At 39.8% G+C, this 26,306-nt stretch overlaps 1 protein-coding gene across 3 annotated transcripts in view; it reads right to left on the bottom strand.

The window, feature by feature from the left end:
* The window catches only part of ABCG2 (ATP binding cassette subfamily G member 2 (Junior blood group)), a 131,160-nt gene that overhangs the window by 54,542 nt on the left and 50,312 nt on the right, over window positions 1–26,306 (bottom strand). The window contains exon 1 of one of the 3 annotated variants that reach the window (XM_007074693.3): window positions 11,408–11,740. The exons of 1 other annotated variant lie outside the window; for it this stretch is intronic. Coding sequence is in view for 1 of the 2 variants with exons in the window: in XM_042984209.1 (XP_042840143.1) it covers window positions 5,457–5,509 (53 nt within the window). In the remaining variant the exon portion in view is untranslated. Of the gene's footprint in view, window positions 1–5,456; window positions 5,527–11,407; window positions 11,741–26,306 lie in introns of those variants that run through there. One more of the 3 variants, XM_042984209.1, reaches the window with a different exon arrangement.

Below are 26,306 nucleotides of genomic sequence, written 5' to 3'. Positions count from 1 at the left end.
GCAGACTAGAATCATCAGACATTGACATTAAAATAACTGAGTAATATGTTTAAGAAAATGAATAAAAAGATATTATCACCAAAAAACCAGAATCTATATCGAAAAACAAAAAAATCAATAGATGAGTTTAATTACAGTTTAGACACAGATTAGAAAAGAGAATTAGTGGAATTGGTAGACTCATATGCAGCAAACATCTAGTTTGAAACATGGATGAAAATTATCAATATGGTATGTGTGTGTGGAGGGAGGTCCTCCAGATTGAAAAAGATGAAACCTACATAAAAGAGTCTAAGAAATATATGGGATATGATGAAAAAGGTCTGGCATACATGTAACTGGAGACCTCAAAGTGGAAAAACTGTAGTAGAATCAACATTTTAAGAAATACTAACCATGTATTTTCTAAAACTGATGAGGTTCTCAAGCCACAAACTGAAGAAGCTCGAGGAACATCAAAGCAGGATAAATAAAAGAAAACCAACCTAGGCATATCATAGTAAAACAGCTAAAAAACAAAGGAATAGCTGAGTAATTGTTTCTGCACCCAGAATCTGCTCTATTGTCATCACATTTTTAACACTCCATTCAATTTTGGTAACTGGTAAAGTAGGAAAACACCTAAAGACTGGCACTCAGGAAATTAAAGGTAAATAGCTTAGTTTTAATCTGTGAACACAATGATTTGGTAATAATTAGCCAAAATCCTATTCTCTTAAAGCAGTGAAAGCAAAGGTATAAGGTACAAGTAATCTATAAACTTTACATCTTGACTTTATAAACTTCTTAAGCTATCTCCCCATGTCTTCAGAAGCCAAAATATGCCAGTTCTAATGCCAGCAATCACTTCTACAGTCATCCTCATTTAATGTTTAGCACTGAGGAAGCCACTAATCCTTTCCTAAGACTTATTAAGACAATCAAATAACATACCAAATCTAAATAGGACATTGGCTCAAGATGGAAATTTGTAAGAGATTTTTTGAGATTTTTCTAATAAAAGGCACCAACTGGAACTAAAGTGCCCAAGAAAGATCATCTATGCCCATACAAGGCAGATGGTTAAAACTTATCAATACAATCACATTTTAGAAGGGTGTGCATACAGAGCGCCTTCATTGTGATAGGATTAAGTTTGTGATTCACACTGTCTAGAAGCTGCTCAGTTCCTCATTAGGATTCCAACAATCTTCCTCAGAGAGATGGCTTGGCTTCAGAAATTCTCCTGAGTCACAAATCAAGAGATTAGACAGGTATAACCTAGGCATACCATCCAGCTAAAGCACATCACACACACACACACAACAACAACAACAACAACAACAACAAACTTTTTATTTCTAACACCATTTGGAACAATGCATTACTCCAAGATGAAACAAAAAATATATAGTAATGATCATAAAATAAAGAAAATACAACAACCTCAGTACCATATTAACTTCAAAGTGCTGGGTCTCCAGTTAATATCATATACTGAGTTTAGATGGGTCACCAAAAGAAACTGCTTCCAAGTAAACATTAATATTTCCCTATGTTCAGAAGCTTTCTGAGCATATGTGTTGCTACCAGTGAATTAGCCTTATCTTCTTTTATATATAAAAAACAACCTAAATCACCTCTAGATTTCCTTATCACAAAAATCGTCTTCCCAACTTGCTGCTGCTTCCTTTCTTCCAGAGCATCTGCTGGTCCTAATTGGGTTCTTATCCCTTTCTGTGTCCTAGACCCACTGCAAAAACATTTATTAAGCTGCAATTTTAACAATATTTTAATTCTGTTCTGAAATTCGTCTGCAAATACCTTAACGTAACATTGAAACCAGTGATTTAATAAACAAGAGGCATGTATATATTACTGTGCAAAAAAATAAGCCTTACACATTTATGTCTATATATGATATTTGTAAAGTCAGTTTCCCAAGGCCCATAGAACTAAAGTGTGCACACAGCACACACACACACATCACCATATTCAAATCAAATGGATTTATATTAAGTGTGAAATTAGATGATATAAAATTTACAACCAGATACACAAAATATGAATTGAATTACACACTGTTGATAATGGGTATAACAATATAATAAAAATAAAAGAAGCATCCAAATGGCTTAAAAATTCACCTGAACCCAGCCTACTCTGTTATCTGGCTTGGTTATGTCCCTTAGCCAGGTGGAAAAGCTCTTTCACACATGACTGAGGGGCTTTAATGAGATTCTTTTCCACTTTTCAGTTGTCCCTTTTCTGGCGGTTTACCTGTGTCATCTTTACTCTCTTCTTATGGTTTTCCAACTAGTGAAGCCACATTTTTACTTTTTTAAAAAGTTTAAACAGTCTCCTGCCATAGATGCTGGCATATCTATTATAAGAATGATAACCTGCATTTAAAATACCATTCTTCTCTATTTTACTCTTCACTACACTCATAATCTGATAGTCTACTATGAGCGGAATGCGTAACACAATGGAAACTGCACATAGATAAGAAAAGCACACAAGTTAATTCTAAAGTTCTCAGCCAGACACCTGTCCACAGTCATAACTATTGCTCATGCTGGGAGAAGCCAGAGTAGCCTCAGGTCAAGAATTCAGTGCCGTCCTCTTACATTTTTTTTCCTAGGGATAATACTAGTAAATGGAGTGTTTTCAACTCTGCCTCATAGGCATAAGGACATGCTATCTAAGCACATACCTCCTGCAAACATTTACTATAATGCCAAGAGATTAAATCCTGACAAGGAGTTAGGAGTTTCACGTCACTGTCAGGTGATCATTACAAAACTTATGAATGAACAGAAAGCAGAAGCTAGCAGAGTATTGAGCACTGTTAGAAAGGAACTTAAAATCTGAATTTTAACTTCCATAAATTATCCCTTGCATTTTAAAAGTATCAATCAATGGATTTTAATGTTATCTGATTTGACACATCCACTTTGAACCATCCAATGTTGACACTATATTCAGGTCCAAAGGCTACTCAGTAACAGAGAGTTAGAATCAGATCGCTGAAGTCTTCAGGACAAGGAAACAATCCCAGTCTGGCACTCTAGGCCCCACAGCATCACAGCAGAGTGATCTGGGAAACATGGCATGAAGGACAAGATCAGCCAGAGAGGAAGAGACCCCATCATAGAAGGTCTGTACAACCAATTAGACCCCACTGAGGCCTTAGAAGCAGGACTACAGATCTAACTATGTTTTTAAATGACCACTCTGGCAGCACTGTGTGGCAAATGCAGCAGCAAGGGCCATTAGGTGGCTAGTGCAGAAACTAGGTAAAACATACTTGGACAAGGAGATGAGCTGGGTAATGACAGAGGGGACATCAAAAACTCAAAGACTCGGGGCGCCTGGGTGGCTCAGTCAGTTAAGTGTCCAACTTGGGCTCAGGTCATGATCTCGTGGTTTGTGGATTTGAGCCCCACATCAGGCTCCGTGCTGGCCGCTCACAGCCTGGAGCCTGCTTCAGATTCTGTGTCTCCCTCTCTCTCTGCCCCTCCGCCACTCACACTCTGTCTCTCTCTCTCAAAAATAAATAAACATTAAAAATTTTTTTAAAAATTTAAAAAAACCTCAAAGACTCTGTTCAATGCAGTTAAGTTTTAGATGCCTGTGAGATATCTGAGAGAGAGATAGCTACCTTTGGTTAAAAACAGAGTGAGGAGCACCTGGCTGGGTCAGCTGGTACAGCATGTGACTCTGGATCTCGGAGTTATGGGTTTGAGCCCCACATTGGGTATAGAGATTATTTAAAAATAAAATCTTTAAAAAAACCCTGAGAACCATAAATAAGACTTGTGGATGACAACCCCCCACCCCCAGTGTCTTGGGGTCTTCATCATGCAATAATGCGTTATTCTTTTATTTTTTAACAAAACGCTACAGACCCACATTTGACTGAGCATCCAAATATAAACTGTTTTCCAAGAGGCATTTATGCATTGACACTGTCATACACTATTGTAAAGTTTAGGATCTTGGCAGCTACAGTGAATTTTTAGCCCCTTGACCTTCTCTCCCCTAATGATCTTGTCCTTCCTACTATCTTAGTCCTGCATGCTCCCAACACTGGCACTGTCTTCACATCCACCTATCTTTCTCATCTTTTATCCATCTCCTATCTTTCTGGTGCACTGCCTCTACTTATCACAGGACAACACCCCTAGGACTCCCTCTGATCCCACTGAAAGTTAACCCTCTACTCTCTTCATAATTTCTTTAAAGACATTTGCACATCACAAAGATATGACCTATGCATATCTTTAAGCTACAGAACTAAAAAAACAAAACAAACAAACAAAAATCCTGCTTTCTTACCAGAGCCTAATAAATAAAAGTTCACGTGTTCACTGTGTTTGTTTTCTAAGCACTTACAGGTCATCATTTGAGAAAAACTAGGAACTTTTAAAAAACTCTGAACCCTAAAAATTTTATGTATTTCCCATGAGACTAAACCCAAACTGGCAACTACAGTGAGGTTCAATAATGTTTGAAATTGAAGGCATTATTCTTTTTGTAAACATGCACTTCTAGGTCACAAATCTATTAAACTTAAAAAGCCCAGAGTAACCCCAATAACATAGCTAGTGCCCAGATGGTGGTTTCTAATAACATTCTCCAAAAGAGGAACCCATGTCTCGGAGAAATGGTTGATTCCAGGGTTGAGACATGGAAAGTACAAATTGAGCCTGCAGCATTCTGTAGTATCAGAAAGTAAGGATAGGGGTGCCTGGGTGACTCAGTCAGTTAAGCGTCTGACTTCAGCTCAGGGCATGATCTTGCGGTTTGTGAGTTCGAGCCCCACATTGGGCTCTCTGCTGTCAGTTTGGAGCCCACTTCAGATCTTCTGTCTCCCTCTCTCTCTGCCCCTCCCCTTCTCTCTCTCTCTCTCTCTCTCTCTCTCTCTCTCTCTCTCTCAAAAACAAATAAACATTAAAAAAAAAAAGTAAGGATAAAGCTTTAAAGTTCGGGCAAGGAGGCAGGGGGAATGGTGGTATGTCAAAAGGGCACATAGGCCAACCTGAAAAAAAGTTCCAGTGGCCAAGGCTGGAACAGGTTGAGCAGTAAATTAAATAATGACAATATTGAATTATAACCCATAAAATAACAAATATCCATGAATTTTTACTGATACAAATAGTTGAGTAACTAAATGGGTAAGAAGAATTAGTAAACTTAGAAGGAGAAAAAAATTTTAAATCACTATTAGAACAACATAGTACAATGTACATCAAGTTCCACCAATGGATGTTAAAATTAGTGAACAAAGTTTAAGCAGAAAGAAGATATTTGCATAGTCCAAATTTAAGTCTAAGGAGAAACCGGGTATTTGCATAGTCCAGGTTTCTCTCCCAAGATACCTAATAATTACAAAGAGAAAAATAACTTTCCACTGGGGACCTGGCGAACAGCACCTTAACCAAGGTTTACGTCAGCAATAAGATGTCATGTACCTCTGACAAAATGTACTGAGATTCCTTCTGGTATTTTTTCCCCCAAAATGCATAACCTCAATCTAACCATGAGAAAACATCAAGTACTAACTGAGGAGCATTCTATAAGATATCTGACCAGTACTCTTCCCAAGTTCCTGGAACTGGATCCTGAATGGAAAAAGGATAATGAAAAGTCAGTGAAATCCAAATAAGTCTATAGTTTTGTTAATAGTATTACAGTATTGTTCCAATGTTAATCTATCAGTTTTGACAATTTTACTATAGTTATACAAGATGTTACAGAAACTCTCTGTGCCATATTTTTTTGCAACTTTTCAGTAAGCCTAAAAATTATTTCAAAACAACAAATTAAAATCAATAATGAAATAACCCCCAATTTTTTCAATGTTTATAATGGAAGCATGATGTCAGGCTTAAAATGCCATCTTTGTTCTTGAAAACCTCATCAAGAGCTATGCAAACCCAATCACAGCTTTTCAATGCATTCTCAAAAGCATTGTTTTATAAAGGATAACACATCAATAACATCTTTTTCTTGTTACCCTGTCATAATTATGATTAGCTGAAATTCATGATATGAGAGTAATGAGATCCACCTAAAAACCAAGCTTTAAGGGCTATCTCTATCGCACTGAGAAGGGAAGTAAGAGCAGGAAACTTACCTTTTCTAAACTATTCTCCAGAAGTGATTTGTGCCTCTTCCTTATTTAGGTGGAAATTTGTGGAGGGAGAGAAGCATAGCAATTTGCCTTTTGTGGAAAAATTCAAACCACTTCAATTTGCCTCTGGGATAGGGTAGCATCCTACCAGGTAAGATGGAATATATCTCCCTGGGGGTGGGGTGGGGTGGAGAGATATGTATCTACATCTGAGGTCAGAACACAATGAGTGGTCTGTAGCTCCAGGGAACAGCTAAGTAGCAAGACCAGATCTATACTGTCGCAACTGGAGTGGGTCAACTGGCCCTAGGTTGCTGGTAATATCCGCATAAATCAATGCTGCATGTGTCAAATGGATTCTACTCCTAACTTAGATTTGATATGGAAGTGGTGAGTGATTTGGCATGATATCAATAGTACTATTAGATTTAGGTATGACTGAACTGATATCATTAGATTTTTAACTATAATTAGCCTACTGCTTTATGATTTCTGAAGTACACGTTTTATTTGAGGTAACTATTATGAGGTACACTGGGAAGACATACAGTATCCCCATGTGATGGAACAGGATAAATGGATCAGAAAGGTTATAAATCAAAGTCAGGTGGTAGGTTTGCAGAACCAAGACTCCAGTCTCTAGACTTCCTTGCACAGAGTACGTATGCACTAAAATAATGGACAAGTATTATTTCCTGGATTCTTGCATTTCCTGCAGTTTTATTCCTTCTGTTTTTATTAGTAACAGGTAGGTATTAGGAACAAGTTATTAGTTACTAAAAGCATTATTTTCAGAATAGAAAAGGCATCACCCAAACCAGCTTCTACCAATGTATTAATTAATGCTGCAGACTTGTGCTACCCAATATGGCAGCCACTAGCCACATGTGGCTACTAAATACTTGAAATGTGCATAGTCAGAATTGAGATGTGCTGTACATGTAGGATATCCACCAGATTTCAAAGATTTAATATGACAAAAAGAATGTAAAATATCTCAGTAAGTTTATATTGGTTGCATACTGAAATTCTATCTTGAAGATATTGTTTATATAGAAAGAGAGACAGATATAGACAGTGTTTAACAGTTTCCAAATAATAGCAAGTTTTATAAGGATCATTTGACCCTCACAAATTGGGCAGTTATTCCCATTTTACAGAAGAAGCTATGCTGGGGTGACTACGTGGCTCAGTAGGTTAAGTGTCAAACTTAACCTGGTTTGGCTCTTGGTTATGGCTCAGGTCATGATATCACAGCTGTGAGTTTGAGCCCCGTGTCAGGCTCTGTGCTGACAGTGCAGAGCCAGCTTGGGATTCTCTCTTTCTCCCTCTCTCTCTCAAAATAAATAAACTTAAAAAAAATTTTTTATAAGAGGCTATGAGCTAGTATTGACGTACCAGATGCTAGGTCTTTAGACTTTTACTGAGTAATGATTCCACTGGCAGAACACTTATGTTGTAAAATATAGCTTGAACATTATTTAAAAATAATAGGATAATAATGGGAATACCTTTAGCATTCCCAGTGATGGGCCACATAGGAATATGAAATGTCCTCAGGACGCCTGATACTCTGCGCTACCACTCTGGCAATGTCAGCTGACCCCACATTCCACTTCTAGACTCCTTAAATAAAATATAGATCCCTCCCATCCCAATCCACATGTTCTCTGGTCCCATGAAGAAACTGTGGTCCAGAGAGATGAAGTGCTTTCATCAAATGTAGAAAATGAAGGAATGACATTTATCAGACCCTAATTAGATCTGGCCTCCCTACTCCCTAACAATTTATGCCCCGACATGACTTACAGTGAGCTGCTCTGTAAACATGTAAGTAAACTGTGAAACAAATTACCAGGTGAGACAGAGAGAGGAGAAAGAAAGAAAGAAAGAAAGAAAGAAAGAAAGAAAGAAAGAAAGGGAAAGAAGGAAAGAAAAAAGAAAAGAAAGATAAAAGAAGAAAGAGAAGAAAAAAGAAATGAAAAGAAAGAAAAGGAGGGAAACAAAAAGAAAGGGAGACAGAGGCAGGCATGCTAAACTTTAATAAAGTTCAATATGGTCTTTTTGTCCCCACTATGAGTAACCCAGTGAACTCTCAGCTTCCTCCCCTATAAATATGGGATTGAAATACTCCCTGGAAGGTTTAGTCTGAGCATCAAATGAGAACGAATATAAAAACACCTGCACAGAGAAAGCACTCAACCACCCATTGATGGCCACTTCCTTTTATCCAGAAGATAATGATCTTGTCTTAAGGCATTCCAAATTAATACAGGAGGGTTGAATAAAAGAGGCAAAATGAAGTATTTTCTTCTCCCTTTCTAAGTATTCTTTTGTCCCTCCAACTTTTCTATCCCTTCTCTCCCCTGTCCTAGGATACAGTCAGCGTGGAGCCAGGGTTGGGCTGTGCAGGTCAGGAAGCAGATAGGGCAGGACCTCCTGTGTGAAAGTATCTAAACTTTGGGTACCTGTCAGAGAGTTTTTCTTCTTACCTTGTAAGACACTCCACTCAAATGGACCCAGAGGGAGATCATAGGCTTATTACTTTCTAGAGCCTTCGGGTTTTGCCTTTCCAGATAACTCTGAGAACATAATACCAGAGAAATGACAGAGAGCTACCTACTGCTACCTGGCCCTAAATACTGATTTCCAGCCAGCTCTTGTCTAAAGTGTAAAATTTTTTTCTAGTTGCAAACCCAAAGAGATTGGGCTAGTGATCAGCAAAAGTGTAAGACACTTTGTTCAATGGGGTTTCAGACACTGCCAAGATTTGACTGTACCCTTCTGTCAAAATCAAAACTTCTTCATTGAAATCAGTTCGTTTGCTTTACTCACATCCACTCACCTTGGGTTTCAACAACCAGTGTGGTACTAACTTTCAATGTTATGATTCTCTGAATGGATATTTTATTTATCTCTATAAATAAGCTGTGTGGCTCAAAAAATAGATAGCCACTTTGTAACAGTCTCTCAGTGAAACAGAATATCTTGCTTCAAAAAAAAAAAAAAAAAGCTATGCTGGGGGGTATCATGAGAAGGGGGAGTAACTGCTAATGGGTTTCTAAGGGAGGGGATGATGAAAATGATTCTACACACTGTGCACTTTAAATAGGTGAACTGTGTAGGATATGTGAATTATTTCTCATAAAGCTGTGTTGGGGGGGAGGGGGGGGTTGGGAAATGAGGCCCAAACCACCAAGACAATTTATCATTACTGGTTCACAACCTAGTGTGAACAGAGAATGGATATTGTGTGTGTGTGTGTGTGTGTGTGTGTGTGTGTGTGTGTGTTTTAATGTTTATTTTTTTTTAATTTTTTTTAACGTTTATTTATTTTTGAGACAGAGAGAGACAGAGCATGAACAGGGGAGGGGCAGAGACAGAGGGAGACACAGAATCTGAAACAGGCTCCAGGCTCTGAGCTGTCAGCACAGAGCCCGACGCAGGGCTCGAACTCACGGACCGTGAGATCATGACCTGAGCCGAAGTCGGACACTTAACCGACCAAGCCATCCAGGCACCCCAATGTTTATTTATTTTTGAGACAGAGAGAGAGCATGAACGGGGGAGGGTCAGAGAGAGAGGGAGACACAGAATTGGAAACAGGCTCCAGGCTCTGAGCTGTCAGCACAGAGCCTGCGGGGCTCGAACTCATGGACCGCGAGATCATGACCTGAGCCGAAGGCGGACGCTTAACCGACTGAGCCACCCAGGCGCCCCGAGAATGGATATTTTAAAGGATAAACTTTAGCTTTCTGTAGGCAGACCTACAGATCCTATATCCTATAGAGATGACAGCCATTCGTTTTTTTTTTTATTTTCACTAAAAAATTGCAACCCTATCCTATAACCCCAGTAAGCAACAGAGAATAAGCCTTCCCTCTTGATATAACCTGTATCTGCTGCCAAACTTCTATCAAAAACTCCTGACATAGAAATACAGGGTACTTGAAGAACATTAGGTCCATCTATCCCTCTAAAAAGTCTAGACTCATCCCTGAATAAACCCCAAACCATCAAACAGCAGCATGTATGACCATAAGGTCTCAGCATCCAACAAGGGCTTCTCACAACACTTAGGGCAAGGAAAATTGCAACTACAGCTAGTAAATGTACTACTGCATGGACTACTAGGATGGGCACACGGATGCTCTCCCACTGCTGTTCTTCAATCCCCTCTGCATCTTCTGTAACACAAAACATTTCCCGCAGAAATAAATGCCAAGAAAAGCTTTTCTAAGGAGCTGGTAAGTTTCCGCCTTTGTCCTCATTGAATTGTGTGACTATTCATCCCTTTTTATTGTGGCTCCCAGGAGGCAATTTTAATTTGCATAGCATCTGTCCAAGTCCATTTTAACCTGCTTCCCTTTACTCTTGATTGTATTTTATTTTCCACTTGTAATACTTATGCTCACCTCAAATGCTTCATGGAAGCTTAATAAAAATAAATGCAGAGACAGATTTTGGCTCTAAGTGTATTTTAATAGCATCTTAATACAAAAGAATGTGTTTCCTAATCTTGCTGAATACTCAGGGTTTGGAACAAAGATAACCAATACGTATTTGTTACTATAAATCTATTTTTTTCTAAAAGTGGAATGAGCTTTTGTATTTTTACTATTAGGCAAGAAAATAACACTAGGCAACATTACAGTTCTTGTTTTTAACTGCTATATTTACATTTTGGTCTTGTATTTTTCTGTATTGTTCTAACTTCTTCAGTACTATTTCTAATAAGTATTGTAATAAGCTGGTTAATTTTTTGAAGTCAATCATTAAAAATCAACTATCCACAGAAGAAAAATTACAAAAGGGAACTCAATAGCTCTTTAACAAGCCAGCCATCCAAAGTTAAAGTTAGGGACAAAAATTTATGCCCTGAAGATAAGAAAAATACATAAAATATATTGGTTAATCCCTTTAAAAATACTAATATCAACAAATTTCTCTCCCACCTTGTAGTAACTTCCATGTTCAACAAGTTTTTATCCATCTTATATCAACTCTTGTTTCGTACATTTGGAGAAAGACAAGAGTTTCACCCACCGGCTCTTAACACACACCACCAGACACAAAATCCGTTTGCACCAAGACATGGATTTCTGAAAAACCGATGTGAATTCTCAATTGGTATTTCACACTCGTTTTTCAAACGAAAGTGGGAGGGACTAACTCAAACCTAGTCATCTCAACTGAACAGTTTTCTATTTTCAACCAAATATACATGCAATACCCCCACGGACCACTCAAGCCACACAACATCCCCAGTAGCTTTCGCCATTTACTCACTCGGGTTAATAGTGGTTCAGCTGAACCGAGGGCTTCGATCTCAGGGTCCGTGTGCTCAGAGGAGGAGCACTAACAATCATTTATATAAACGCCGAGCTGAGTGAGCCAGACCTTCCAGCACACCCTAGGGAAGCAGCTCCTAACAATGGCATCAAGCATCTGTCCTGCGCTTTCTAAATCCTGAAGAGCTTTTCCAAAATCTCCCCGGCTCCTTTCCAGGTTGCTTCCTTCCTGTGACTCCGAAACTCTGCGGGATGGTCCAGGACTCCCACTTCCCTCCTGCGGGCTCTCGACTCGTGTAACGACGGAGGACTCAGGGCACAGCTGGAGCGCGCGGCAGACCCCCTCCTCCTCCCCCCCTCCCCCCCCCCCCCCCCCCCCCCCCCCCCCCCGCGGGACTACTTTCCGCGCGCTCGGGCCGCAGGCAGCCCACCGATGGTGTCGGCGCGCTGGCGGTGGGCCGCGCACTCACATGCGCCGCGGCTGGCCTGGAGAGGCGCCCGCTCTAGGGCACGGTGCAGGTCAGGGGCGGCTGGCAGCGGGTCGGGGTGGCCGGGGTCGGGCGGGGGTAAGGGTTGCGAAGAGGCGAGCACAGGCAGCGCGCACGCGGGCCCCACCTCGCTACCTTCGGGCTGCAGGCGGGGAGAGCGCTGGGCGGTGGCTCCCTCGGGGTAGGTGCCCCCAGGCGGACAGCAGGAGAGGCGCAGCCTGCCTGGCTGTCCTAACCGCCCAGCGCCCGAGCGGAGGGCGGGAACTGGTTCCGTGTGCTCAGAGCCGGACATTGGATCGGACCGCCACACTCCCGCGGGGCCGGGTCACGGAGATGACACTCCTGGAGAGCGCAGAGTTGAACCCAAAACTCCCCAGGGCTTGTACCAAAGGGACAGTGGCAGTTAGCCCTGGTGATCACAGGACGCTACCCAAGCTGATCAATACCTTCTCTGGATTGGGTCACTGTCTGTCCCGCGCCCCTAAGCACCAGGGGACGCTAACACCGTGGTTTTTGTCTCTCACACACGTTGCTCACCCAGAGAGCAAGTAGGTCGCTATCTAAAGAGTTTCTGAGAAATTAGGTGCCTGCTCCCCAGGACAGTAAGTTCAGGAACTGAATCTAAGGGGGAGAGGAGCGGATTTTTGAATAAAAATATTATTATGAACAGTTCAATTGTATTCTTCACACTCCTGTAATAAATACTTCTCTGCAGCAGTGTTCGTGTGGAAAAGCCGGAAAGTGTGCATATTCGAGAAAAAGTTTGGTTATCAGGCTTTATGAGTGTATAAGACTATCCCAAAATTTGCCTACTGCATCTACCCTTGGAAATTAGTACTTGCATCTGTTTTCCTGTTTGCATTTACAAACAAAAATCGTTATTGAAAGCAACACTAGGGATTACTGCTAATTCTTCACCCATTGCTTGAAATCTTTAGCTATGGGGCACCTGGCTGGCTCTGTTGGTGGAGTGTGCGACCCTTGATCTTAAGGTTGTGAGTTCAGGCCCTGTGTTGGGTGTGGATTCTATTTTTAAAAAGACAAGTTTTAGCCAGGAAGCCTATATAAGAAATCGATTTGGGGCGCCTGGGTGGCTCAGTCAGTTGAGCCAGGACTCTTCTTTTTTTTTTAAATATGAAATTTATTGTCAGATTGTTTTCCATACAACACCTAGTGCTCATCCCAACAGGTGCCCTCCTCAATGCCCATCACCCACTTTCCCCTCCCTCCCATCCTCCATCAACCCTGTTTATTCTCAGTTTTTAAGAGTCTGTTATGGTTTGCCTCCCTCCCTCTCTTCCCCCCCCCCTTTCCCTCCCCCATGGTCTTCTGTTAAGTTTCTCAGGATCCATATAGGAGTGAAAACATGGTATCTGTCTTTCTCTGTAGGACTTATTTCACTTAGCATAACACTCTCCAGTTCCATCCACGTTGCTACAAATGGCCAGATTTCATTCTTTCTCATTGCCAAGTAGTATTCCATTGTATATATAAACCACAATTTCTTTATCCATTCAATTGATGGACATTTAGGCTCTGGACAACCTGGAAGAAATGGACGAATTCCTAAGCACCCACACACTTCCAAAACTCAAACAGGAAGAAATAGAAAATTTGAACAGACCCATAACCAGTGAAGAAATTGAATCAGTTATCAAAAATCTCCCAACAAATGAGTCCAGGACCAGATGGCTTCCCTGGGGAATTCTACCAGACATTTAAAGCAGAGATAATACCTATTCTCAAGCTGTTCCAAAAAATAGGAAGGGAAAGAAAACTTCCAGACTCATTCTATGAAGCCAGCATTACTTTGATTCCCAAACCAGAGAGAGACCCAGCAAAAAGAGAACTACAGGCCAATATCCCTGATGAATATAGATGCAAAAATTCTCAACAAGATACTAGCAAATCGAATTCAACAGCACATAAAAAGAATTATTCACCATGATCAAGTGGGATTCATTCCTGGGCTGTAGGGCTGGTTCAATATTCGCAAATCAATCAATGTGATACATTACATTAATAAAAGAAAAGATAAGAACCATATGATCCTGGCAATCGATGCAGAAAAAGCATTTGACAAAATTCAGCATCCTTTCTTAATAAAAACCCTCGAGAAAGTCGGGATAGAAGGAACATACTTAAATATCATAAAAGCCATTTATGAAAAGCCCACAGCTAATATCCTCCTCAATGGGGAAAAACTGAGAGCTTTCCGCCTGAGATCAGGAACACGACAGGGATGTCCACTCTCACTGCTGTTGTTTAACATAGTGTTGGAGGCAGGACTCTTAATATCAGTTCAGGTCATGATCTCTCAGTGGTGGGGCTCTGTGGGTGGAGCTGTTTAAGATTCTCTCTCCCTCTCCCGCTGCTCCTCCCCAGCTTGCTCTCTTTCCTTCAGAAAGAAAGAGAGAAAGAGAGGGAGGGAGGAATTGATTATACATAATTTTTTAGAATATTAAAAATACCATACTGTATACTTTTAAAGGATTTTAAAGTATATATCCATGATGTGCTCAAACATTTGGATGAAATTGGTTTTTTGGATTAATTTTGAGACCGTTTAAAGATGCTTAAAGACCCATATACAAATATATTTGTCACTTGAAGCCAAGGCTGAGTAAAATTTTTCAAAGCTGGCTCTTGATAACTGCAAAATTTAAAAACGCCCTCTGAAGAATAAAGCTTTACTGATATCAGTAAAGATTTTAAAAGTTGCCAGCAAACTCTGAAGGCAATTCCAAGAGGGGAATTATTAAAATGGAAAAAATACACATGAATTTGATTTTAAAAGCACATAAAAAAAAGAATAAGTTGAATATAGCATTCTGCAATTACATAAAATGAAAACAAACCAAAAACTTATACCTAGAAAATAGCTAGCAATACAAGAAAGTGTTATTTTTCTGGGTTATGACATTACTGTTCTTTTTTTCCTTCTATTTTAGTGTAATTTTCTATATTTGTTTCATGCAGATATGCAACCTTTATATTGGGAAAAACAATTTTGTTTAAAAGTAAAATAAATCAATGAAATGTCAGTGTTTTAGTCACTAAAATGTATGTATAAAGACAATGACAATACTTAGAGTCATAACCTCACCCAAAATAGAGCTAAAAAAAAAAAAAAACTAAAAGAATTAAAACTTTCTGCCTGTTTTTAGTCCAATTTTTAGAATAGTTTGATTTTTTTCGTATTGATATGTCAGTGTATGTGCTAACTAACGTTACATTAATTCCTAATCTCACTCTAATACACTCTAAAGATCCACCTAAAAACCAAGCTTTAAGGGCTATCTCTTTTGCACTCAGAAGGAAGTAAGAGCAGGAAGCTTACCTTTTCTATACTATTCTCCAGAAGTGATTTGTGCCTCTTCCTTTTCTAGGTGGAAATTGTGGAGGGAGAGAAGCATAGCAATTTGCTGATTTCTCTAAAGCTGATCATTGCCATCAATTTGATAAATTCAGACTAAAGCCAACATTTCATAAATGTATTGCATTGTTAAGAAATGAGTCATTTTAGCTTATAAGTTAGCATTTTATTTTGGGGCTAGTTATTTTTTTTTAATATTTATTTCTGAGAGAGAGAAAACGTGTAGGCAAGCACGAGCAAGAGAGGGGTAGAAAGAGGGAAACAGCGGATCTGAAGCGGTCTCTGTGCTGAGAGCAGACAGCCCAACGTGGGGCTCAAACCCGGCTGAACAATCCAGCTCAAACCCATGAATCCTGATCATGACCTGAGCATAAAACCAAGAGTCATTGGCTTAACCAACTGAACCACCCAGGTGCCCCTGCACTAATCATTTTCAAATGCCCTGCCTTCTGTTTTGCTGTTTGGGTAGTTTAGGTCACAAAATATAGGGAGGGAGGAACCTAAAGATGACCTTCCTCATTTACAGGTGAGTCACCTGGTGGAAAGGAGACCAGTTTGCACAGGGTCAAAAGTTAGGGTAAATGGGGAACTCACAGCTTCTAAGACTGCTGCTCTCTGCCCTCCACCTCATAACCTTCCTGTTTTATATTACCAGAGAAGAGTAACTGCCCAGTATTTAGAGAGCCTGATATTGTAATTCCCACTGAATGCATTCTCATTCTGGCACTTTTTCTTTTTACCATTTAACTAAACTTATTTTTCTCTCCTGTTGTAGTATCAAACAAGATGAAAAAAAATGACTTGGAGGGGCACCTGGGTGGCTCAGCACAGAGCCCACTTCAGATCTTCTGTCCCCCTCTCTCTGCCTCTCCATTGGCACACTCACTCTCTCAAAAAGAAACATAAAAAAAAAAAAATTACTTTAACCCAGCAAGCACATACCATCTGCTTTTAGTCTTTTTCTATGCATACACATTTTCTTAAAAAACAAAATGAGCTTACATACAATAGGTACAGAGATGGAAGTCATCATCCCAGAAGTCAGATAGCCTACATCTGTACCCTGGTTCACCCAAACCCTGGAGATTTCTGCTTGTACTAATTACTTGATCTTCAGGTGGTTATTGGTAATCAGTGGAAACAATCTCTTAGGGTAGTTAGAAAGAGTAAATGAGATAATGTGTGTAAAGCCCTGAACAGAATTATCATCACTGGTTAGCACTCAATAGATGGTAACTATTATTATTTTGTAAACTGCTACATTGTAAACTGCAAACATGGTTCTCTGTCATTCAATATCTTTCTACAACTTTATAGTTAATAGCTGCATGGTATTCATTTGTTTGTTGTATACCATAATTAACTAATCTTCCTATTAGTCACAAAACATTCTTGTAGCTATTTCATCACACACATCCAGATAAATTCCAGAAGGTGCCTTGCTCAGGCAAAAGGTATTGCTTGTTTTAAAATTTTTAATGCAAAAAAATTTTTCTAATGTATATAGCCAGATTTCCCACAAAATTATTTGTGCCAAATTCACAGTCTCCCAAAATTTAAAAGGTTGTTTGTTCCTCTAAGCTCTCACAAATACTGGATGGAATAATAATTTTAATCTTTTAAAATTTGATACATGACAAATGTCAGTGTTTTAATGTACATTTCTTTGACTTAGTGAGAGTAAATTTTTTTAATGTTTAATGATCGTTTGTGGTTTATTCATGAATATTCTATGTAAGACCTTTGCCCACTTCTCTCTATTGATTTCTTAGGCTGCAGAGCAAGTAAACAGAAGGACACTGGATCTCTGATGAACATTGATCTCCTGAACTCTCTCGAAGCTAGTTGAAGTCACTGTTTGTCATATTTTATGAGCCTTATAATCAAACTACAGAATTATCAAAATTAAGATTTCTTTACAATCCTAATTGAAAGCTTTGGGGCCATCTGGAGTCCACACCCATTAAACACACATTGAAGATCTAAGTGGGCACTGGCAGGGGTGGGGTGTCACCTTATGTTTTTGTAGGCAGTATGCATGGACACGAACAGATAGATAAGGAAGGTGACCTCAGGTGAAGGGAGCAAACAAACTCATTCATGAAATCACTTGAGCCTCACTTTTTTTTTTTAACATTTATTTTTTGAGAGAGAGACAGAGACAGAGTGTCAGCGAGGGAGAGGCAGAGAGGGAGATGTAGAATCTGAAGCAGGCCCCAGGCTCTGAGCTGTCAGCACGGAGCCTGATGTGGGGTTCAAACTCACAAACCACGTGATCATGACCTGAGCCAAAGTCAGATGCTTAACAGACTGACCCACTCCTGAGTGCCCCTTGCTTTTTGAAAACTCCAAAAATAACTGGAAGTTTTTCTTTTTTTGTGGCGGTCAGGTGGTAATACTCCTTTTCAATAATCACACCAGTGAGGGACTTGCCTGTATGGTTTTCACAAGGGTATCAGTGCTTAATGGAATGTCAGCAACAGACACAGGCAAAAGATATAAATTTGTTTAATGTTGATTAAGGGTATGGCTTATTATACAGAATGGCAAACCAAAGCAAAATCAACAACAGTATTCTCATTAAAGGATCAAACTTTCTGGGCCTGTAATTCCATGAATCAGTCACCCTACTATCAAAGCTCCCATATAGACCTATGAGAAGCTCTGCTCATCCTTCTCACAGGATTTTTAATGCCTTCTTTGCCTTTCCCAGCTGTCCTGAGCTCTCAGTCTAATTGCCAGCCTGGCCACCAAGTGCAAGGAGCTAGTGAGGGCTCAGTATATTCCTTAATGCTCACTCCAAGGAGTGAGCTTCTCAGAGTCAATTTTCCCCTATCAAGTCCAGGTTTCATACAGGACTTATTTTATGGACATGGGGCATTTGGGTTATGTATATAACATCTGTAATGTGTCCAAGGTATATTTATTTTCACCACTTCCAAGATAAAGCAAATAAAAAACAGTGCAAGCAGCTATGTACACCATGCTCCCCCGTGAAGTCCGTGACAGGAAGGTCAGTCTGTAATGACTTGAACACCCATGAGTAAGTGAAGGAATGGAAACAGAGTACAGATAACTCCTCCCAAAGTTTTCACTATAACAAGAAGGTGAGAGAAAGGAGTATCCCTTAAGGCCATCTTGGGTTCAAAGAATATTTCTTATTTGATTGGACAGGCTGGAATGTGTGTGCGTGCCAAGATGACAAGTCATAAAGAAGAAAAGGTGGTTAACTGGTATAATCAGGTCCCTTAAGAAGGGAATGGAAATGAAATCTAGAGGCATTCACATTACAAAAGAAAAGGAAAAAAGAGGTTAGAGTGGGAGAGAGCCAAAGCATAAGAGACTCTTAAAAACTGAGAACAAAGTGAGGGTTGATGGGGGGTGGGAGGGAGGTGAGGGTGGGTGATGAGTATTGAAGAGGGCATTTTTGGGGATGAGCACTGGGTGTTGTATGGAAACCAATTTGACAATAAATTTCATTAAAAAAAATAAAAATAAATAAAAATAAAAATACATTAAAAAAAGAAAAGGAAACTTTTTTTTTTTAATTGTGGGGGAAGGAAAGGGAGTCAGGATGAGTCATGCAGATTCATGCAGATAAATATTTTCATTAGGGAAAAGAAAGAAAATGGAAAGAAATGTACTTTCTCTCCTAAGCTGGAGGATCTGCTGAAGGTACAGTGTGAGGAGACCAGGGATTTGAGAAAATGATAAACCCTGGAATAGAGCTATATTCGTTTCCTATGGTTGCCATAACAAAATACCACAGACTTAATGGCTTAAGACAACAAAAATTTATTATCCTACATTTCCATAGGTCAGAAGTCCAAATGGGCCTGACTGGGCTAAAATCAAAGATGTCAGCAGGTCTGCACTCCTTTCTGGAACTTTTCCAGCTTCCAAAGGCCACCTGCATTCCTTGGCCTATGGTCCCATTCCTGTAGCTTCCAAGTCAACAACAGAGCATCACTCTGCCCCTGCTTCTGTTATCATATCTCTTTCTGTCTTATCTTCTGCCTCCCGCTTCCACTTTAAAGGACCCTTGTGATTGCATTAGACACATGGGATAAGCCATGATAATCTTTCTATTTTAAAGTCATCTGATTAGCAACCTTAATTTCATAGGCAACCCTAATTCTCCTTTGGCAGGTAACCTAACACACCCACATTCTGGGTATTAGGACATGACATCTTTGGGAGGCCACTATTCTGCCTACCACAAGGGCCTAAGTAAACAAATTGGATACTAATGTAGGGATCCACCCAGCCCCATGGAGTTGGTCTAAAGATGATTTTAAACTGAAGATATTTGAGATGCAGTCAGTGGATGCTGAAAGAAGCCTTCTCGCAGCTTCCCTTATCTGACCAAAGACAAAATCTTCAGAAAGTAAAACAGCCATAAAGCCCCTCTGAAGGGAACTTCACTGCCAGGAAAAGGAACAAGCACTCCCACATGGATAAGAAATTGCACGAACAAACATTATCACAAATGGTCATACTTTCATTTGTTTCCCTAAAAACCCATTTGTCTTTCCTAAAAGTCCTTTGTTCTCCCATGGAAGCCCTTTCTCCTGCCCCCTCCCCCCCACGTGCCCCTATTAAGCTGGTATATAAACCCCATAAACCCTATCTTTTCTCCTTTAATCTGTTGTTGGTTAACTTTCAGCTCCTTCCCCCCCCCCACTGGACCTAAATTGGTAGAGGGAACATTTGTCCTCCCAGTAGTAATAAGGGACCTAGAGAGAGACTGCACAGCAACACTAAGGACCCCTAAGAGTAGATTCTACAAATATAGCAGCATCAAAGCCACAAGTGGGCATGGTTTTCCCATTCACAAAGAATTCTCGCTTATGAATTCCCATTAATAAAGATAGAGAAGTTAGAAGGTTGAATAAATTCTAGAATGTGGTTTTGCTAGGTGGATAAAGCAATAGAAAAATGGAGCAAGGAGTTGAGTGGGTGACGTGATTCATCATAAGAAAGTGAAACCAGGGGGATGCCTGGATGGCTCAGTAGGTTAAGCACCCGAATTTGGCTCAGGCCACGATCTTGCAGTCTGTGAGTCTGAGCCCTGTGTCAGGCTCTGTGCTGACAGCTCAAAGCCTGGAGCCTGCTTCGAATTCTGTGTCTCTGTCTCTCTCTGCTGGCACTCTGTTTGTCTTTCTCTCTCTCTCTCTCTCTCTCAAAAATAAATTTAAAAAAATTGAAAGAAAGAAAGAAAGAAAGAAAGAAAGAAAGAAAGAAAGAAAGAAAGAAAGAGGAAGCCAGGAAAAGACAGGTAGAAAGGGAACCCATGGAGGCGTCACTTGGAGGCTGAGGAGTGGAAACAGGAGGATGAGATCACTGCACAGGAAATTGGCATTTAAGACTAGAATTCCAGGTTTTGACAAGGTTGCATGGTTTGGACACGACAATAGGATTATGGAGGTGGAAGGGAGGTTTTCTATCAGTTTAACATCTTAAAACAACACTCATTTATTATAGTTCTGGAGGTCAGGAATCTAGGGCAGCTAGGCTCGGCTCTGCTCTGTATATCATGGGGACAAATCAAAGTGTCAGCCAGCTGGGCTTTTACCTGAAGGAAGGTTCTTATCTGAATAACCTGCTTCTAAGTTCACCTTGTTGGCAGAACCCAATTCTTTGCAGGACTGAAGTCCCTGTTTCCTTGCTGACTGTCAACCAGCGCCTCCAGGCTGCCCACATTCCTCCTTATGTGATTCCCTGCATCTTCAAAGCAGGTCCTTCTCAAACACTGAATCTCTCAGACTTCCCCTTCTGCCTTTTAAAGGGCTGGTGTAATGAAATCAGGCCCATCTTGATAATCTCACCATTTTACGGTCAACTGATTTGGGACTGTAATTATAACTGCAAAATTCTAAATAAATAAATAAATAAATAAATAAATAAATAAATAACTGCAAAATTCCTCAGAGCCGTACCTAGATTCACATATGGGTAAATAACCAGTGAATGAACTGGAATCTTGGGGTTTGGGGAAAAGAGGATCTTTAAAATTGTGCCTACACTTGGGGAAGTTGAGATCAAAGAGCACAAAAGCCAGGGTGCTGGGTTGATCATCTAAATAAACAGACTTTGCCAAGGTAGTGACCATCTTGGAGAGAAGGGAAATGCCAAAAACCAGTGGTCAAAGTCTTAAAATCATAGAGAAGACAGAAGGTGGCATTAATACAGAAAAAGACAGTGTGTGTGTGTGTCTGTGTGTCTATGTGTGAGTAGCGGTGGGGGCCAGGGGGTGTTAAGAGCCCAGATGTGGAGCCATACTACCTTGGTTCATGTAATTTGTTTCATACAGCAGACTAGAGACCCAGTAAGAAATAATTCATTTGGGGGCGCCTGGGTGGCTCACTCGGTTAAGCCACCAACTCTTGCTTTTGGCTCAGGTCATGATCTCATGGTTAGTGGTTTCAAGCCCCGCTTCAGGCTCTATGCTGACAGCATGGAGCCTGCTTGGGATTCTCTCTTTCCCTCTCTCTCTCTGCCCCTCCCTCATTCTCCCCCCACCCCCCACTCTCTCTCACACACTTTCTCTTTCTCTCCCTCTCTCTCAAAATAAATGAACTTTAAAAAAAAAAAAAGAAAGAAAGAAAAGAAATAATTCATTTGGTTATAAAGTTCACAGAGGTAGCCAAGCCCTAAAAAATGAGCACAGCAAGGAAAAAAAATATGATTACGTACTGATAATTGACCTGCAGAGTCAGAAAGTGGGATAATAACATTTGTCCTGCAAAATAGGCTAAAAGGTTAAATGTTGAGAGTTCAACAAACTAAATTCCACATATCCATAAAGTCTTTTAAGTAATCTTTTTAATTGAAATATAACATACATCCAAAATAAGTACAGAAAATCTCAGTAAACAGCTTTATGTATATTTACAAAGTGAAAACACCTGTGTTTCTGCAACCCCGATCAAATATATGTTTGTTATATGTCCATTATATCTCCATAGAAACAAACAAAAACCACATAAAACTCATGTATAATGATAAAAGTCAAAACAGTAGTTACCTTTGGAAGGGACAATGACTAGGGTGGAGCATGGAGACTTGGCAGTGTTGATAATGAACAAATGCATATACATATATATGTGTGTGTGTTTGATCTGGGTGGCAGATATACAAGTGTGTTCACTTTATAACTATACATTAAGCTGTTTACTTAGATGGTCTGTACTTATTCTGGATCTATGTTATACGTCAATTAAGAAGTTTACTTAAACAGGGGGCGCCTGGCCGGCTCAGTCAGAGGACCATGTGATTTTATATATATATATATATATATATATATATATATATATATATACACGTTTCTTAATGTTTATTTATTTTTGAGAGAGAGAGAGTGTGAGCGGGGAGGGGCAGAGAGAGTGGGAGACACAAAATCCGAAGCAGGCTCCAGGCTCCAAGTTGTCAGCACAGAGCCTGATGGGGGCTAGAACTCATGAAACATGAGATCATGACCTAAGCCAAAGTCAGACACTCAATCGACTGAGCCACCCAGGTGCCCCAAGGAACGTGTGATTCTTGATCTCGGGGTTATAAGTTCAAGCCTCATGTTGGGTATTTATTTTTAAATAAGAAAAAGTTTAAACAAAAGACTTTATGGATATGTGTTATGAGGAAAAGAAGGATGGGGAAATGCCAGGTTAAAACAAGTGAATTAAGTAGGCTTCATCATTACTGAAAAGTATTTATTCATGGAACCTATCCCCCAAGAAGCATCTCAAAGGCTGTATTCTTGGTAACATACTAACAGAAATGTGACAGAATCTTCTGGAACCAAATTGTGGAAGACTTGAAAGACAAACTAAGGAGTTTAAACTTATCTTGAGAGTGAGAAACTAATGAAATTTTAGTGTAGATGGATGACATTGTCAAAGTAGTGTTTTCAAAAGATTAATCTGTTCACATACAGAATGGATGATGGGGTTTGAGAAGGCAGAGATCAGTCTGAAAATGAAAAAAAAAAAAAACACTGAACCAGAGCAATGGTGAAAAAATTTTTGAGGAAAGGGGCGTGAAAGAAACATTGCAAAGGAGGAGTTTATAGCACCTGGTAACTGGTGGAACATTGAAGGTAAAAGACAAAAGAGCTGGAACTGACATCAAGATCTCACACCTGAGAAACTGAAAACCTCATGGTGTTGTTAATGGAAATGATGAGAAAGTAATGTATCTGTCCTCAGTGTGTGTTCTAAATATTGCCTCTCTCTGGCCTTGAACACAACAGATAATTGATAAAACTTGATTGACTGAATAACAAAAGTGGGTTTATCTTATGCAATTCAGGGGCCTATCCACCCTTACCTGACTTTGTCATGTTGTTAAAATGGAAGAGGGTTTCATCAATGACTGATCTCTTTCATATGATACATTACTGACTACTATAAACACTTCATTGTCTGCAGAGATAAGAGTTCATTTTTGGGAACGAATGAAGTTAAAGTCTAATGGGCATTAAATGACACATGGTTCATTATACAATGTGTTAGAGTTTTTTCACATCTGACTGTCATGTTTAATATTATAATGGATGATGTCAATAAAGCCAAACACTTATAACTTCACCCAGAACCCATATTAGACCCAGGAAACGTACATTCAATATTCTATGTGTGACAAAGCCATAAGTCAATCTAGATGTACCCATGTTTTATCTCCTCTTTCGAGTTTTTGCTATTTGATACTTGGGTGCCTCAATTTCTTTCCACAAATTAAAGGTGATAATATCCATGCTACAGGGTTGAATAAAGATAAAATAAAATAATGTGGGGATGCCTGGGTGGCTCAGTTGGTTAAATGTCTGACTTTGGCTCAGGTCATGATCTCACAGTTCATGGGTTCAAGCCCCATGTCGGGCTCTATGCTGACAGCTCAGAGCTTGGAGCCTGCTTTGGATTCTGTGTCTCACTCTCTCTCTGCCCCTCCCCCACTCCCTCTCTGTCTCTCTCTCTCAAAACTAAGTAAACATTAAAAATTTTTTAATAAAAAATAAAAATAAAAATAAAACAATGTGCATTTGGAAAACATAAGGTAACCTCGATGTTTACTCAATGCCAATAATAACTTACTGATTAATACTTATTGAGAACTTGCTACTTGCCAGGCAGTATTCTAAGTGCCTTTAAGTTTTGTGAGGTTTTTAAAAAACTTGGTCAATCTTTACAACAATGCCCTTAGGTGGATTCTATTAATATCTCTATCTTGTAGATGATAAAACTGAAGCATAGTGAGAGTAAGGAATTTGCCCAAGGTGATACAGCTAGAAGACAATTTATGCTCGCATTATGTCTCTTTACCTTAGTGCTGATATAAGAAACAATGACACCACTATTTCCTGTAAAAACTGTTCAGAAAAAAAAAAATTTTTTTTGGAGAAAGAAGGCAGAATGAATTTGCTCACCCTTCAAAATCCCCCTCCGCCACACATACCAAAGTAAAAGAAGAAAAATAGGAAAGTCTAGGCAGTGGTGAATCTAAGATACGAAACTCCATGAAAGAAACCCCAAATGATAAGAATTTTACTAAAGCCTGCAGGTTGAGGGACTTGGGGCTGGAAGCAGGTAATGGTGGTAAGGAGTTTGGCTAAATAAAAGGAACTCAAACCACACAAAGCAGGGGACTGGAGTCAGGCTCACTTTTTGAAGCCTCAGGCAGGGATGCTGCTGCCCACTTATAAAAGGGTAGAGGTGGTGAGAGACAATGCTGTTCAACTCTGCCTAGGGATGTGTGGCTATATTGTGTGGATGGGGATATTGAGGCAGAGACACAGCACATTTGCGGGGGAACCTCCCCAAGCTGCCATCTTGCATCCCTAGTGCCTCTAGAGGTCTATGTGCCTCCTCTCTGTAAAGAGGGCAGCAGGCACTGAGAGCCACTGGGGGGGACCTTTAGCTATGAAGCGCCTGGTCTCACCGGCTGCCTTTGGGAAGGTCTTCAACACTGCTGGATAAACTCAGGCACCTCCACGGCTCCCTGCTCAGTAACAAGACTTCCCAAATCAGATTCCTCCACAATGAAAGTGTGAGTGACTCAAGCCACCATCCTGGCCTTCCCAACCTCAGCAGTGTATAAGACTGATAATGAATTAAATCATGTTAATCCTGAAAAAAAGGTACTACTAAGCTCTGGCTAGGGATGTAGCCTATGGGCTGCTCCATTTCTACATGTCTCTTCTTACATGTCTCTTAGCCCTTACATATTTTCCACATCTTTATCTCTCTGTGTTGGATCTTGCATAATTTCTTCAGATATGTCTTCCAGATGTCTAATTCTCTATACAGTTGTATCTATCTTCTATCCAAATTCTTAATTTCAATGATTAGGGATACTTTTCATTTCTAAAAATAGTATGTTGTTCTTCAAACTGGCCTAATTATTTGATAGTCTCCTATTCTTGTTCATGTTTTCAGTATCTTTTTTTTTTTTTTACATTTTAAAATACTTCAGACAGAATTATTTTTCATTTCAATTCTGATAATTATAATATCTTAAGTCTTTATGGTTCTGGTTCTATTCTCCATGGCTTGCTTGATGTTTGTTTTGTAATTTTTTAAGTTTTTTGGGCAACCTATATGAAAGAATTCTTTGAGCCCTGGAAAAGTCTGAATTTCCTTCTCTCAGACACCTGGGGATTTTACCCATCCTCATAGCCTTTGAATTATAGGCTTGTGTTTTTGGATCATGCAAAGAATGTACATTCAGGTCCCAAACTACATTAAGATTGGGCCAGTGGCTACAAATTCTCAGGGGAGGGTTTTTTTTCCTTCTTTTTAAAATATCCCTTCATAGTGTATGCCAAGATAGCAATGTTGTCTTGTGGTTGGCAGAGTGGGTTTCCTTTCTAGTTTGCCCTATCTGAGGGTATACCTCTCCTGGGTCTAGGTGTTACATTTCCATTTTATGTGAACTCAAGGCTTTGACCCCATCCTTTCTGTGCGATGCAGCTCAGATCAAAACGATCACTGTAGATCTCAGATACCCAATGAGTTAGCTTACTTGCTTGGCCTTTGTTC

Source organism: Panthera tigris, chromosome B1 (assembly GCF_018350195.1).
Source record: "Panthera tigris isolate Pti1 chromosome B1, P.tigris_Pti1_mat1.1, whole genome shotgun sequence".
Lineage (NCBI taxonomy): Eukaryota > Metazoa > Chordata > Mammalia > Carnivora > Felidae > Panthera > Panthera tigris.
The sequence above is the reverse complement of the archived record's forward strand: the minus strand, read 5'-3'. Positions and strand labels throughout refer to the sequence as shown.